The sequence below is a fragment of the Eptesicus fuscus genome, chromosome 16, assembly GCF_027574615.1.
Source record: "Eptesicus fuscus isolate TK198812 chromosome 16, DD_ASM_mEF_20220401, whole genome shotgun sequence".
NCBI classification, from domain to species: domain Eukaryota; kingdom Metazoa; phylum Chordata; class Mammalia; order Chiroptera; family Vespertilionidae; genus Eptesicus; species Eptesicus fuscus.
In genome coordinates, this window is record NC_072488.1 from 35,342,875 (window position 1) to 35,360,700 (window position 17,826).

Below are 17,826 nucleotides of genomic sequence, written 5' to 3' on the forward strand. Positions count from 1 at the left end.
ATTTTGATGATTTCTGGGGGGAAATTTACTTTTAGTTCCTGAAAACAACTTTCAACAGAACTCAACAGTGAAGGTTAACCATGTCCAAGTTATAAAAGATTAAGAATTACAAAAATAACTTTATAAAATACAACTTAGAAAAATCCTTTCTCTTAAAATTTTCACAATGAACATTTTTATTTACTATATAAAAGAAGTAGAAACACTGGAAAATTATCTTTCAGAGGACAATCAAGAGTTAAACATAACTAACCTAATTAAGGGATACTTACAGTGCATGTTTTTGCCTTCCTTCTCTTACAGACTGAATATAGTATACCAAATTATCAAAGAAAAGCTTCATCATATTCAGTTCTTTTTCTGCCCACCTGGACCAATTGAAAGAAAAAATAATTTTAAAGCCATAAGGTAAGAAAATAAATCTATTATAGAATGGAAATTATATATATATAATTTTATATATAATATATACTATTATAGAATGGAAATTATATATATATGTAAGATTTTATATATATATAAAATCTTCAAATACAAAATCTTTTTATTGCCAAAACTTACACCTTGATTTTTATTAAAGTATCAATGTTGGGTTTTTTTTTATTTTATTGTTTAAAGTATTACAAATAGTAGTACATATGTCTCCTTTTTTTTCCTCATTGACCTGCCCCCAGCCTCCCCTACCCCCCATCACATGACCTCACCACCCCCGCCCCCTGTCTTGCGTGCATACAAGTCCTCTGGTTGATCTCTTAACCCCCCAACTCTCCCCCTGCCTGCCTTCCTGCTGTAATTTGAACAGTCTGTTCAATGCTTCTTTGCCTCTGTATTTATTTTTGTTCATCAGTTTATAATGTGTTTTAATCTCAAAATACTCAATCCTTGTGAAGGGGAAAAATGTCTGGTACAGTGCTAATTATAAATGACTATCATGAATATTAAAAATGTCTGACACAGTCCATATAATAGACTGTATGCACTGGTTATTATTTAGCAGAATTTAGTAGAGGCCCTGACATATAAAACACATACAATATAAAATTACTAAACCAGAAAAGTTTACTATCAACATGTAATCTGCTTATTTTTAATAATTTTTAAAAATTAAATAAATATTCAGGTATTAAACTCCAACGTAGGGGGGAAAAAGAAATAGTGATAAAGATCCCGGGTCTTTAACTTCCATAACTAACAATCTATCTTACACAATATTTCTAGCAATATATCAGCTAAAATGTATAGATGTAAAAAGACTAAAATTCCCAAACTTCTAATGTAATTTAAATCATGCTTTTGCTATATAGTTCTCTTTTCAAAATAAGTTACTCTCCCTTTGCCAATCATTTAATGAAGATCAAGTGGTAGAAAGAAAACTTAAAACTTAGGCTTCAAACGAGTTCTAACAGACTTGCTCCACAGCTCTGGGCAAGTAACCTGACCTCTTGAAATCTGTTTGCTGGTTACCTGAACATTTACTAAGAGAATCAGGGACAACAACTTCCAATTTTAAAATATGGCCATAAGAGTTTAACAGATAATATGTACCAATGTTGAGTGCTGCTGCACATAACAGATTCACAATAAATGGTTTTTGTTATTACTGATACTAAATAATCATAGGGAGCTCAGGGTTCTGGATAAGATTTAGGATACCAGTCTCATGTTAGAGACCCAGTGATCTGTCATTAACTGAGCTTATTTACATTTAATTTAAAGAACAAGCTCAAAGAGTTTCAACTCAATATATTTAAGTTCAGGTACTAGATAAGTAACTATATATTGAGTTTGCCTCTTCTACAAGAATGTTACCCTTTCTTCCTCCTCAATAATAACCTCCTCAAATGGCCACAATATGTCACCAATTTGCCCAAGTGAATCCCTTTCATACTTTAGAATTTTGTAATTCAGCCATTTAAACACTATGGGAAGTGTCAATGAAGTAAGACTCACGCTATTCTTGTATTTTAAGGATACTAAAAGTTTCCCTCTGTTTAGCAGCTCAAGGACTTTCCTTGCATTCACAATCTAGAATGACCACTGGAGTCATATTGCAATATTAACCTAAGACTTTCTAAGATGCTTTTAAAAAAAAATAGAGGCTCATGTTAAATAGATCACCTTTAAAAGAGCTATAAATAAGCAAGAGCTATAACTCAAAACAACTAACTTCATCCTATATAGAACTACAATGTAGACTTCCAAGAATTTTTTAAATGGTATTCATTTTGAAAGCAAGCAAAGTGCAAGTGCTCTTACCATCTAATCTTAGGTTTGAAAAGCTAATTAGGTAAAAAGTCATCCTACTTGACTTAAAAAATGAGTCCTTCAACAGATCTAATTTTTCCTAAAATTTAAATGTCTCTAAATCTCTCCAAAAGTCTATTTTGAATAAAGTAACATATTCTTAGAGATTAATGAAGTGCTTGTGATAGCTAACTTTCTCTAGAATGTTACCAAAAACTAGATCAATTTCACAAAGAATTTTTTAACATTGATTAATAGGATGAGGTCAAGATTACCCCAACATGATGTCTAGAACCAATTCCTAGGAACAGGAAAAATAAAAGACATCCTAGAGTGTAGTGTTTATTTTAGGGGGGATCTTCTTCAGGAGTTCTTTGGTATGGCCAGGTATACTAAAAATCTTCACCCTAAAATTAGAGCATTAATTGCTACAACATTTTTCTCAAACTACAAAGAATACAAAAGTCAGATTTTCCTACTGATTGGAATATAATTTCCATGGGGCTAAGTGAAAGGGATAACACTTAGAAATCTAAGAAAACATTTGAACCACATGAAAGTCAAAACTTTCTGGTACAGAATAAAAATCAGAAAGTTATTAAAAACCCTATTTGATAACTATGACTTGAAAAAGGATCTTTAAAATGAATACATTTCTTTCATTTACTTACATTGTAATCCAATGTGTATCATAACTACTCCCAAACTGCTGAAAAGTACCAAACAGTTTTGGAAGAAGCCGAAGTGAAATTACAACTGATCTGAAACAGCAAAAACAGGTATTTATAGAATGAACTAATTTTAACTGCTATCAGTAATTCTGGCTTTTTACAGAAATTCAACTCTTTTTTAGATCTTAAATGCAAAAGAATTTAATGAATTTACATATATATTTCTTACACAAACATTAAAATTTTTTCTTCTGAAATACAAATTTATACATTGGGGCAAGAAATCAAGTTTTAAAATTCCAATCCAAGACTTTTAAAGTAAAATACACTATAAAATCTTAGTATTAAAACAAGTAAAAAGCATTTAAAGGTAATTTTTTTGGTCTTTTTTTTTTTCCATGAAAGTACATATTCTTTAACAAGTTATGGGGGCTCTGAGAATTTAATTAAGGAAAATAGAAAACAGCAGCCAGAGTTGGGACCCTCAAAGTTTAATGTGCACTTGATTCACCTGAGGGAATTTTGTTAAAATACAAATTCTGATTCAGTAGGTCTAAGGTAGGTTCAGAGATTTTGCATTTATAACAAGATCACCAGTGACAAACCGTTGGGTTTATGGACCACATTCTGAGAAACAATAATGTAGAGAACATTTATTTCAAACTATACAAATTATCACTTTCTCCCTAATTCTCATTTACTGTGATCTGTATCCAAGTTGAGATTCACTGCATTAGGAGCCATGTTAATAATGAAAGCACACCATACACCTCAAGTATGAAGGAGCAAAAGAGTAATAGAAAAGCTCACACAAGTAGATCTGAGCATGCCTATCTTCTGAAAGGAAGGGGTATAAGGAAGATATTGGCATACAAATCCCAGAAGTCTTAGTAGGTAAGGAGATTAGCTGCATGAGCCTTGAAAGAAGGACAAACTCTAATGAGATACTGATTTTTTTTTTTTTTTTTTTAAAGCTCGGGAGCCAATATGGCTTCTTGAAAGAATTTTTTAAAAGAGAAAAGTTGGCACCCTAACCACAAGTTTGGTGTCAAGTTAGTCCTCCAAAATGCCTACTCTTTTGAGAAGGGTACCAGGAATAACAGAGGAACAGGTTTGAGTGGGAGGGAAATAGTGATGGAATACTGAGTAGCAGAAATTAGAAAGGAAAACTTATTTATGAATGAAATCCAAAGTACTTAAATTGGACTACAAAGCCCTGTGTGATATGTCCTTCCTCCTCCTATCAGTCTAACGTTATTTCCTTCCGATCTTTCTCTTTGCTATCCCTTCAACACACACAAGCACATTAATGCTAGGGGCCTCTGCTTCTGCCTGTACTTGGATATGCTCTTTACCTAAATATCTATCTGCAAGACTACTCCTTCTCTTACTTTATTCATGTTTCCTCAACTGTCATCAGAAAAGATGGCCAGGACAATTCTCTATTAAATAACACCCTTGAATTGCCCCAGGAACCTCTTGATTCCTTCCCATTTTTCTTCATCATCTGAAAAATATTCCTTTATTTAATGTGTCCATCATTGATATGTGCTCAATGAGAGCAAAGACTATCTTATTAAAATTCTCTGCATATGGTGCACACTGAACATATACTTAAATAATGAACCAGCAAAGAACTTAAAAGCAAGATTCTCAAGGAAGGAGATGGCCAACATTTTATATATGTATTAAATCCTCACCCAAGGATATGTTTTTCTTGATTTTGAGAGAAAGAGAAAGAGAGAAAGAAAGAGAGAGAGAGAGATTACATGCCCAAACCGGGGTTCCAACCCCCAACCTAGGTATGTGTCCTGAACAGGAAATGAATCCACAACCTCTCTTTGGTGTACGGGACAATACCCCAACCATCTGAGCCCCACCCAGTCAGGGTGATGACCAACTTTTTAAATGCTATATACCCATCATGAAGAACCAGGACAAAAATAAAATGCTACCAGATAACAAAAACAGTACGTTAGTAGAACGTTAGAGGATAGTGAAGTAATGAGGACAGTTAGTGCCTGAGATATCCGGTAAGTACAATATAAATATTCTTCAAATTATTTAAAAACATTAACATTTAAAGTACATTTTTAAAATATGACTGTCAAAAACTGTCAGTTTCTTAAAACCCCATGAGATTACAATTCCATTTTTATGTAGTTGATTAAAATAAAAAAATATGTAGCTCTATATATATTTTAAAAAGTATATTTTTAAGTATTAAAATTTTTTAATATTTTTCTGCAAGCTGCACAGTAGTGGTGTTTGGAAAAAGAGGCCATCGAGAATGAAGGGGAATTTCAGATTCTTTATCTAGAATGCTTTATCAAATTTCAGAAACATCTGTGGTTTTTCCTAAGAATCTATAATAATAAAAGGGGAAGCCCAGGTCCTGGGTGCCTACTGGCAGCCGGAGGGAAGCAGCCCGAGTCCCCGGTGCCAGCAGCCAGGGAAGGAAGGCCAACTATTGCACGAATTTTCGTGCATCAGCCCTCTAGTTAACATATAAAACACTAGACCTAAGGCAGTGATTTTAACCTTTTTCCTCTCATGGCACACATAAACTAGTTACTAAAATTCTGTGGCACACCTAAAGAGTATACTTTTGCCAATCTGACAAAAACAATGCACATAGTTTTGATTCATTCACACCAGATGGCTATTGTTGTGTGGGCTGTTGTCATTTTTTTTTTTTTTTTTTTTTTTTTACAATCTAAGGGAAAAGAAATCAGTGCCCCTGACTAGTCAGGTATTGCATGTTTTCAAAATTCTTGTTAAATGGACATTGGTTGAGTGGATAATGGTGTGGTTCATGTAAAAGAACCAAAACCAGAAATTTGGATAGAAATGAGACTCATCTTCCCTCTATTACTCCCCGAAGAGGCATGTTTTTCTCCACAATTTATTTATAACCACTGAATTATCAAGAAATGATTACATATTAAATTACTAAAACATTTTTAAAGTTTTTCCTAAGATTATCAGAAAAATGTTCTCCTTAAAAATTTTCCAAGTTTTCTTCTTCTTCTTCTTCTTCTTCTTCTTCCCTCCCTCCCTCTCCCTCTCTCTCTCTCTCTCTCTCTCTCTCTCTCCATTAAAAAAAAAAAAAAAATTTCCAAGAATATAGAAGTCACATTTTAAGTGCTATACATTTATTTTAACTTTAATATACTTTTATTGATTTGAGAGAGGAAAGAAAAGGGAGAGAGAGATAGAAACATCAATGATGAGAGGGAATCATGGATCTGCTGTCTACCGCACGCCCCTCACTGGGGATCAAGCCCGCAACCTGGGCATGTGCCCTTGACCAGAATTGAATCCGGGACCCTTGAATCCGAAGGCCGATGCTCTATCCACTGAGCCAAACCAGCCAGGGTGTAAGTGCTATACATTTAAGAATACTTTATAAGAAAGGACTAAATCCAAATTCAAAGGCCCCAAAATACTGCATTTTATTTAAACTGATAAATTTAGAAGAAAAAAATATATAAAGTACCTATTTATTATAGACTAAAAATCACTTACAAAATAGGGACAATTTATTTGATTGGTGACATAAATTAATATTCCCATGTTGAAGCTTTGATTGCTGAATGCTTACAAAACTCAATATAAAAAGAACTGTATATTCAAACTTTTATTTCAAAAATTCTTCCAAGAGTGAACCTTTCAAATACCAAAACACAAGCCTAGGCAACAATGTCAAAAAGGTTCAATAATCCAGAGTAACAAGATACTAATTTTAGACTGAAGAAAAATGCTATTACACTAAACTGTCGTAGTTCTTTGCGTGATTCTAAGAATTTCTGTTATAAATAGAAGAATATTACCAAGCCAGCAATTTTCAACCTGTGTCCTGCTGAACACTGGTGTGCAGCAAGAATTTTTAAAACATCATATACCTATTTAGTCAGGGGCATTGACATCTTTTATTTATTTATAAATAATAAATTATTTATTGATTATTGTATTATGTCTTTTTCCATACAACCAACTGTATATAACAAGAGTTGATGTAAAACCCTGTTTATAATATAGTCATTATGAAGGTTAAAACATAACAAAAAAGTACACAATATCATCCATTTCTTAATTATCTGAGCCCTTTATTTATATTAACAGGATTCCTGACATATGCAATCATTTTACTCAAGAAATCATTTGTACACACAGGCAAAAAAAAAAAATAAACACATGGGTTCAAGTACCTATAGGGAATCAATGGCAAAAAATAGCACACTGGATAGGTTCCCAGAGTCTCAATTCAATTCAATTCTTAGGACACAGAATTTCAGGGATGCCTTGGGACCCCTAGGGACCGGATGTGGACCTAGTAAACATAAACAACTAACAGGGCTGACTACCACCCAACCCTTACATTTGTACTCTACTCACTAGACAGTAGTCTTGTCTCACTCATCCTTGGTACAAACATTAAGCTGATAATAGACTTTTCATTGTGGGAGCTACTTTCTGCCTCATGCTCTCACATTATGACAACATTCTGCAAACACATTCTACCACGTGTTTCTGCATGTAACTTTAGTAGACTTCCTGCACTGTTGAAATGTTATTTATGTGCCTTATAAACCAATCTGCCTAGGAATAAATGTGCACAACACACATGGTAAATATTACCGAGAAAGATTACGCAGGCATTTTTTTAAATGTTTGCAATGGTTCCATATAAATGATAGAATTATAGGTGAGTATGGAAGACTTAAGTTTCTTCTTCAGATCTGTTTCCTGAGAAGTAATGAGTCCAAATTATTGTTCCAAAAAAGCTACATTCATTTTATAAAATAAGTTGAAATATGACCACAGAAAAGCAAAAGCAAACAAAAAATGGTGACAGGTTTACAAACCGTGGCAAGTGAGGAACTAGAAAGAAAATGAAAAGGTTAGCATAGAGAAATAAAAAGAAACATAAAGCCTCTAAGTACATAAAAAACTAACATCATCAAGAAGTAAACCTCTGATTTTTTTCAAATGTAAGGAAAATGGTAATTGTGTTAAAGATACACTGGCCCGTTTATTTAACATAAGAACTTTCCTATTAATATGAGCACACTTGTGCAAGTTTCTTTCTTTCTTACTGTGATGATAAACTGTGTTTAGAATAGGATTTCTCAACTCTTGATGTGGTCACTACTGCCATTCTGGACCAGATAATTGTTGTACATGGCTGTCCTCTGCCTGGAAGGATGTGCCTTATAAACCAATCTGCCTAGGGATAAATGTGCACAAGGCACATGTTAAATATTACAGAGAACGATTATGCAGGCATTTTTAACAGCAACCCCAGCCTACAATAACACCTCTAAACCTACTCATTAGTGTAACAATCCAAAGTATCTGCAGCCCGGTCAGTGTAGGTCAGTGATTGAGCGTCGACCTATGAACCAGGAGGTCACAGTTGGATTCCTGGTCAAGGCACATACCGGGGTTGCAGGATCGATCCCCAGTGTGGGGTATGCAGGAGGCAGCCAATCAATGATTCTCTCTCATCATTGATGTTTCTCTCTCTCTCCCCCCGTCTCTGAAACCAATAGAAATATATTAAGAAAAAAGAAAACAGTATCTCCAGACATAAATACTGGGGACAAAGGGGAGAGAATCACCCCCACTGAAACCACTGGTTAATCAGGAAACTCAAACTAGTGATGATTAAAATATTTTCAAACTTTTTTTTTCCATTTGCAATGATAACTTCAGTAAATGCAGTTGATATATACTGCATATGTTGCATATATCATCGGCTGAAAAATGCCACTATGTTCTATGTATTGTCACATATGACTAATGTCTTCTATAGTAAGAAGTAAGACTAGCATAATATAGCAACCCTCTGAGGAGTAAAGTCTGAGGGCAAAATTAACTTCAACATAATAGTTATGTTTGAAGCCATTAAAAAATTCATTAAGTGAGCCCTGGCCTGTGTGGCTCAGTTGGTTGGGCATTGTCCCCTACACCAAAAGGTTGCCAGTTTGATTCCTGGTCAGGGCACAAGCTCAGGTTTCCGGTACCATCCCCAGTAGGGGACGTGCAGGAGAGGCAGCAATCATGCTTAGCTCTCACATGGATATTTCTCTCTCTCTCTCTCTCTCTCTCTCAATATCAATAAAAATATTTTTTTAAAATCATTACATGATTAGTGTACAGGGAATGCCTCAAACAAATGTAAAATGTTTCATCTTCAACTAATTTGGAAGTGAATAAATTCAAGCTGAATAAGAAATCCAGATTGACAATTTTCATTTTATACACAGATTTTTTCCTTTTGTCCTTTTATAAGAGAAAAATATGCTAATGGTGGAAAAATGGAAAACAGAAAAGCATAAAGAAAAAGACTCAATCCTACCAGAAAATAACCATTTATAGTCTCATACTGATTGCAATCTTTTTAGCAAAATATGCCCATGTTATTATATAATCTTTGAAAACAAGACTCTAAAAGACTACGTGATATTTTATCTTTCACAGTTTTTTCTTTTTATTAAAGTATAACACACATGCAAAAACATATAAACCTAAGTAATAGTTCAAAATATTATGTGAACATACCTGTACAACCAGCACTAACATCAAGAAATAAATCATTACCAGCATACCAGAAGCTTTCATTGTGCCCCTTTCCAGACACTAACAACACAAGAGTAACCATTATCCTGACTACTAAATATAATAGCTTTCCTGTTTTTAAACACTTTAAAATTAGAGATAGATCATTTGACTTCTTTCACTCAACATTATGTATGTGAGATCCACCCACACTATTTTGTGCAGTTGTAGTTCATTATTATTGCTATATACATTACATCACTCAACAGTCCAAAATTTGATTTTCTTTCCTATTCTTTTTTGGCATTTGGACAGTTAACACAAAGAATATTTATAGTTATTTTGAATAGCGCTGTTATGAGCTTTCTGGAATGTCTTTTGGTAACTATCGGGATGAATTTCTTAGGGCACATACTTAGCAGTGAAATTGCTGGGTCACAGGGTTTGCAGATACACATATGAGGAATATAAAATTTATAAAACCACTTTATTTTTTGAATTTTAACTGCTTTTATCACACAGTAGTTGGAAAAGAACAAATATTTAGATTGGAAAACAATATTAAATAATTTTTAAAAGATTAAAAACAGTGTATAGTATGCTATCAAAAAAAGATATAGATACACACCTTCATATGTGTTTTTATAAAGTCATATAAATGGTTCTTTGAGGTTATGAAATTATGGATAGTTTAAATTTTTCTATGTGCTTTGTTTTTTAACATATTCTACAACTAACATTTTTAAACAGAAAAAAAGCCACCATTTCATATATATAATTATAAATGTAGAAGCATTAACATCTATTACAACTATTGGCAATAACTGCCTCACATGTTTTTAAATTTAATTCTCATAACAACCTTATAAAATAGGTTCTAATATTATTCTCATTTTTACATAGGAAATACAAGCGTTGCACCAAAAATCACAAAGTGAAGTTGGTCAAGCAGTCTGATTCCAAACCCATCCTCTTAATTTCTGGTTAAGTATAAAACCACTTTAAATACTGTTTGGTGGTTTCACAAAGACTTTTAAAAGACAATTATCATTTTTAAATTAACTATTATAATACCTATGTGAATGATAAAATATGATCCAGGCATTAACAACATTCCTCTTAAACAATATATGCTAAATGAGGCTATTGATCCATTAAAAGAAGTCTACTGGTGATTTCTCATACCTACATGAAAAAGCAATTTTCTATTTGATTGTTCAAATTTTAGCTCTTTAAAGACCAAAAGTAGAAAATATTACACATACATGTCTTAATTCAATTAGGTAAAAAGAAAAAACTTTGATGCACTTAAATATTCAATAAAATTAGACATTTATATCAGTCTTGTGAGAGGTAAGCTGAAAACATTATATTAATATAAATAACGTATTAATAATTGAATTTACTATGCCAGAAAAATAAACCATCATTAATCAAAGCAGTATGAGACAAGAAAAACCTGAAATTATATAATAGAACAGAAGTTAAAAAATATTAATAAAGAGCCTGGCCAGTTTGGCTCGGTGGTTGGAGCATCAGCATAAAAGGGTCCGTGTTCAATTCCCGGTGAAGGGCATGTACCTGGGTTCCAGGCCTGATTCAGGCCTGGGTCAGGGCATATGTGGGAGGCAGCCAATCAACTTGTCTCTCTCACATTGATGTTTCTCTCTCTCCCCGCTCCCTCCCTTTCACTCTCTCTAAGAATCAACGACCCCAGCCAGTTTGCCTCAGTGGATAGAGCATCGGCCTGAGGAGTGAGAGGTCCCAGGTTCGATTCTGGTCAAAGGCACATGCCTTGGGTTTCGGGCTCGATCCCCAGTAGGAGGTATGCAAGAGGCAGCCGATCAATAATCATTGATATTGATATTTCTATCTATCTCTCCCTTTCCCTTCTTCTCTAAAATCAATAATATATTTCTTTTTTTTAAAAAAGAATCAATGGAAGAATTAACCTCGGGTGAGGATTAACCAAAAATAAAATAAAATAAAAGAACAATGCCATTATCAAAATGGTTACATTTTAGCTTATATGTAATGTTTCAAGAACATTTAACTGCAATGTGAACACACAGTAATCACCAATATGTTCTCAGAATCAAGAAGAGAGTGTTGTTATTATTTCTTTGTTTTCCTTGGTGGGAATCTAATCAAGAGTGCCAAATGAAATAAAGTGCTGAAAAAAAACAAGACTGTGTGATAAAATATGAACCCTGAAAAGGAAGTTTTTAAACATAATATGAAAACCACAATTACTAAAAAAGAGGTTGATAATGGCACATAAATGCTGATTTCACCACACCTAGTCAATAATATACAAAACGAGCTTTGACTACTACATTAAAAAAAAATTTAAATTCCTATTTACCTGTTGTTTCCTAAATTTTCAAGGCAACCTTCAATGAATCTCATTCGAATCTGTCTATCCGTAAACCAACATACTAAGGAACAGAGAAGTTTCTCTGCTTCATTTATTAATCCTTCAGAAAGATTAACCTACAAAAAATACATAAAGTTACTATTTATTCTGAGGGCATTTTGCAGTAATTTTGCAGTCTTTGGTTCTATTAAATAACTTACTGCATCATCATCTTGGACTATATCCCACAACAAAGTGTTTCCTTTCTTGCAAACATTATCCAAATTAATGTCTGTCACAGCATTACTGTTGAATTGATGTTTATGAACAGCAGGTCCTGAGGGGGCAAAGAACAACACATCGTAGAGGAAGACAGCTGACTAAAATTATGATGTGAACTATAGCGTTCATAAAGTTAACAAATCAAAAGTGTAACAATTAATATCTTTTTACATAACAAAATAAAAACAATACAAGATTAGCACAATAGTTGCTTTATGAATGGCAAAGAATAGTATTGTTTAAAGTTTGATTAGACTAAAGTAAGAAAAATTTCCTTTCCATAGTCTCTTCACTACTTCTAATTATGATTTAATGTTTTTTCACAGGTCAAGAGAACTATACATAAATACTTAAATCCCAAATTAAGCATAAAGAAGACAACTTGAGTAAAATAATTCTATAGCCAAGGGATATTCCTTTAACTGACCTTCTATATAGTTGTCTTATATTCTTACACTAAAAAAAATTTTTAATTATATTGGAGATTACTTACCCAAAACCTCACATTAAAAAACGCTATTAAAATAATTCAGACTTTCTGAGTACCAGGCTAAATAAATTCTAATTCTGTTATATTATGCAAAAAGCTTCTTTGCTTTTTGTCTTTTGAACAGCTTTACGATGAAATTTCTTTATTGGATTGTACTTATACATTGATTTCATTAAAATAATTGTACAACCATCAACACAACACAGTTTTAGAATACTTTCACCACCCTAAAACATTCCCTAATACCTAATTCCAATTAATCCCTGTTCTCATTCTCCAGCCCAGTCTTTATCCACCCTATAAATTAGCCTTTTCTAGAAATTTCATGTAAATAGAATCATACAGTAGGTATAGTCTTATGTCTAACTTGGTTCAGTTGGCAAAATGTTAATTGAGGTTAATCCATTTTGAAGCACATATCAACAGTGTGTTCCTTTTAATTACAGTATAATATGTCATATGTGGAAATAGTGCATTTTGTTTACACATTCGCCAGTTAATGAATATTTGGATAGCTTCCAGTTTGGGGCTAACGTTAATGCTGCCATAAACATCCATGTAACAAGTCTTTTTATGGATATACTAGAGGCCCGGTGCACAAAATTCGCACACTCAAGAGGGGTCCTTCAGCCCGACCTGTGCCCTCACGCAGTTCGGGAGCCCTCAGGAAATGTCTGAGCGGGCCTAAGCCATCAGTTGGATATCCTTAGCGCTGCCGCAGAGGCAGGAGAGGTTCCCGCCACCACTGCTGAGCTCGCCAGCTGTGATCCCGGCTTCTGACTGAGCAGCGCTCCCCCTGCGTTGAGCGTCTGCCCCCTAGTGGTCAATGCGCATTATAGTGACCAGTCATTCATCATTCGGTCGATTAGCATATTAGCCCTTTTATTATATAGGATGTTTTCCTTTCTCTTGGGTAAATGCTTAGGAGTGGAGTTAATGGGTCAAAGGTAAATAAATGTACACTTACTAGAAACAAATTGCCAAACTCTTTTCCAACATGGCTGTGCCATTTTACATTCCCACCAAAAGTATATTAAGAGTACAAGTTCCTGCTCCTCCACATCCTTTCCCAACACTCATTGGTCACTTTTTTTTTAAGAGTCTATTCTGGACTCTTTATTCTGCTCCATTTAAAATAATAATTTGCTTCCCAGTTATATAAATTCCATTTCTAAAAGTGTCTTGAACAATAAATGCATGCATATGTATTTAATAGTCATCCATTAGGTTAATGTATTTTTAGATTTTTACAAAATAGGTATTTTATTTATTTTTTCCCATCACCATTTATCCCCCCATACCCTCTTCCATCTCCATCCACTTCCCTTGTCCCTGCAATCACCACTGTTGTCTGTGTTCATGAGTTCTTTCTCATTTTTTTTACTCAATCCCTTCACCTCTGCAGCCTCCCCACAGAACTGTCTGCCTGATATCTATGAATCTGTCTATTTTATTAGTTCAGTTTGTTCGTTAGATTCCACATATGAGTGAAATCATATGGTACTTGTCTTTTTAATTTTAGCCAATCTGATAGGTGTGCAATAGAATCTCATTGTGGTTTTTATTTGTATTTTTCTAATAACTACTGATGTTGAGTTGCTTATTAACCATTTATATTTATGTACCTTCTTTGGTGAAATAAATCATTCCCCACTTTTTAATCACATTGTCTTACTATTGAGGCTTGACTTTTTGGTATTTACTTTTTAAAATTAATTTTATTAAAATATATTATAAATACATAAGATACATAACATTTTTATCACCCCAAAAAGTTTCCTTGGACCTTTTACAATCAATCTCCACCACCAAATCTCAAGTAACCACTGAGTAGATTTCAACCATAATAAATTAATTTTGAATATTATAGAAATAAATATAAATTATATACAGCATATACTCTTCTTTCTAACTTCATTTGCTTAGAATATTTTTTTATATTCATCCACTGTGTTGTACTGTATCAGTAGTTCCTTCCTTTTTATTGATGAGTAGTATTCCACTATGTAAATATACAATTTATCTACCAGTTAATTCCAGTTGAGGCTCTTAGGAATGAAGCAGATATGAACATTCATGTATATTTTTGTGAATGTTTTCATTTCTCTTAAATAAATACCTAGAACAGGAATTGCTAGATCATATGGTAGGTACATCTTTAACTTTATAAGACACTGATAAAACAGTTCCCAAACTAGCCATACTTTTCTATATTCCTTGACAGCAATTTATGAGAGTTCTATTTTCTCTATATCCTTAGCATCGTTCATTATCATTAGCCTTAATATTACCCATTCCAGCAGGTGTGTAGCATTCTGGTTTTAACTTGCATTTTCTAGATGATTAGAAATATTGAGAATCTTTTCATGTATTTATTGACCATTTCTATATCTTCTTTTATGTATTAACTGTTCAAATCTTTTGATCATTTCAAATTGGAGGGTCTTAATATGTTACAAGAGTTCTTTATAGTCTTAAATACATTGTATTACAAGGTGAATTTGGACAGCATTAATATATTTAATAATTTTGCTCAACTTCTAACTCCATCTAATAAACAATATGTACAGTACTGAATAAAAGGAAAATGAGATAAAAATAGAATGGTCAAAATGTAATAATATAGTATCAAAATCAAATGACCTCAATCTTAACCTATTCAATTCTCAGCAACCACAATAGCCAAATTTTTTTAAAAAAGGTAACCTTATCTAATTTATGTACAAGTAACATTTGAAATCAGTAAGTTGTTGCAAAGGTCCACAAGTTCTATCTCCAAGTTTAATCATGAATTTTTAGAATAAATTTAATTGACCAGGTTTACTTAGTTTGCAATGTACTATCATCCCAAAACCAATTTCCGAGACTAGCATGTGCTGATGGCACCTAACCAAACAAGAGATAGGATATAGACCTTAAAACTGACAATTCAAAACTGACAATTCTAAGACTGCTTTTCTCTTAACTTTTTTCTTTCCTCCATTTTCTTCTATTATTCTTTAAACCCCTCTCATCTCCATTCTTCCAAATCTGGTCGGTCCTATTCCTTTTCTAGATTCATTTAGAGTGATTAGAACATTATTTTTGAAGACTTTATCATCCCAGGTGAAAGAAACACCTGGCCCTTTAGCAGTCACCCCTCCTCTTATTTCCCAACTCTCCCTAGCCCCAGGCTATACATTTTATATAAACGGAATTATACAATATCTGATCCTGTGTAATCTCCTACTTTCTGGTCCTATGACTGCTGAATATAAAATCTAATAAAAGTTATTTATGTTCTAAAATACAAAGCTATAATTTTATACATATTTTTAGTATTTCTTCTAATTAAGTATCTCTTGATGGAACTGTAGCCTTGATATTCTTGATGGAGTATTCATAACAATTTAATTCACTCGGAAAGAAAACTACCACATAAAACTTATTGGGCAAAAACACTTCAGTAACATTAACTGTTGATTCATTTTAACAATGTAATATAGATTATTCCTATTTTAAAGGAAGTAATGTATTTTACTTACTACAGAACCTTACCTTGACTAAGATGTTCATGGTAAATAGAAGCTAAATTGGGAAGATGTTGTTGAAGATGAGATGTTAGCTCTGCATGTGAATTAATCTGAACTAGCTCCTCTTCACACCCAGATTCTTCACCATCAAAATCAGCCATATTTTTTTCTGATTTTGCACTGACCTGGGAGCTACTGCAACTGACATCATCTGCACTTAGCATATCATCAACCATATGTCTATAACACAGAGAAGAGCACAAAGTTACTAATTAGATATTTAAACAGTTTCTGAATAACAAAAATATCTCTCAAAACATTTGGCACAAGTTATTAACACTCAAGAACAAAGCTACATTTGTTTTTTAATAAGACAGTATGTTAAGAGATTTACAAAAACTAAAAAGCCCACAATGTAGGAACTATATATTAATTTTACAATATACCTACATATTATCTGGTCCATCAACACACTTCAAAGAGAATAACTGTAGAGTAGGACAGTAAACTTATTTTTACATAATTATTTTATAAACTCAAATCACAATGTGAGGAACTTAAAACTTGTTTACATTTACTTATACAACTACAGAATCAAATCAGATAACTACCAGGAAAAATATTTCAATTTAAGGCAGCAATTAAAATGCGGTGAATATTAATTGGCGGACTTTTAACTCAATAAACACCAATTAAGCACTCGCTTCTAAAACATACTATACTGGATACTCTGATATAAAGACAAAAGAATGAAAAAATAACATGAAGAAAAATGTTCAAGACTGACTTAGAGACTCACAGGTAGTACCATATGGAGAGCATATGGAAAGTGCCAACAAAGATAAAATCATCAGGTCTTGTGAGACAGAGGTTTGGTTTGGGAAAACTAAAGATATTTGCAATATAACAGTATGAGCTCTCGAAGGGAAAATTTTGAATACGTTATCTATAAAGTCAGAGCCTAACCAGTGATTGTCAATCAGGGGTGATTTTGGCCACTGGAAGGGACATCTGGCAATGTCTAGAGCCATTTCTAGTGATCAAAACTGGACAGATAATGCTGGCATCTAGAAACAGGCTAGGGATGCTACTAATTCTACAATGCACAGAACAGCATTCACATGGGTGCAAATACAAAACAAAGAATTATCTGGGCCAAAATGTGAAGACTGCCAAGGCTGAGAAACATTACCTTAAACTCATATGGGTTAGTGATAAGAATAAAAAAGCAAAAGAAATCAAGTAGCAATATATATGAATACATAGTCCTCCCCAACAACCATATTAAATTGTGAAGGCCTGGCAAATTTTCAAGTCTAAGAAAACTCATCCTGATAAAACACGTTTGTACTTCATCAACTCAAACATTACTACTGGTAATAATCTATATACACTGAGTGGCCAGATTATTATGATCTTTGAATGCATAATAATCGGGCCACTCAGTGTATATCCTATATAATAAAAGCCTCATATACAAATTGTCCCCTTGACCAGAGTTCGACCAGCAGGCAGGCAGGCCAACCACCCACATCCCCTCCCCTTGGCCAGGCTGGCAGGATCCCACCCATGCACGAATTCATGCACCGGGCCTTTAATATATTCAGAGATCATAATAATCTGGCCACTCAGTGTATATAATAGAGGAATATGCAAATTGTCTGTTACAGCGTCACATCACAACCGGATCAGCAGGCTGCGTCACCA

The 17,826-nt window shown here is 33.4% G+C and overlaps 1 protein-coding gene across 2 annotated transcripts in view; it reads right to left on the minus strand.

Moving 5' to 3' along the window:
- The window catches only part of USP34 (ubiquitin specific peptidase 34), a 243,367-nt gene that overhangs the window by 135,579 nt on the left and 89,962 nt on the right, over nt 1-17,826 (minus strand). For both annotated transcript variants that reach the window (XM_054728434.1, XM_054728433.1), the window contains 5 exons: nt 16,145-16,359; nt 12,057-12,172; nt 11,845-11,972; nt 2,916-3,005; nt 273-368 (listed from right to left, as the gene is read on the minus strand). In XM_054728434.1, coding sequence (XP_054584409.1) covers nt 273-368; nt 2,916-3,005; nt 11,845-11,972; nt 12,057-12,172; nt 16,145-16,359 — 645 coding nt within the window. The remainder of the gene's footprint in view (nt 1-272; nt 369-2,915; nt 3,006-11,844; nt 11,973-12,056; nt 12,173-16,144; nt 16,360-17,826) is intronic.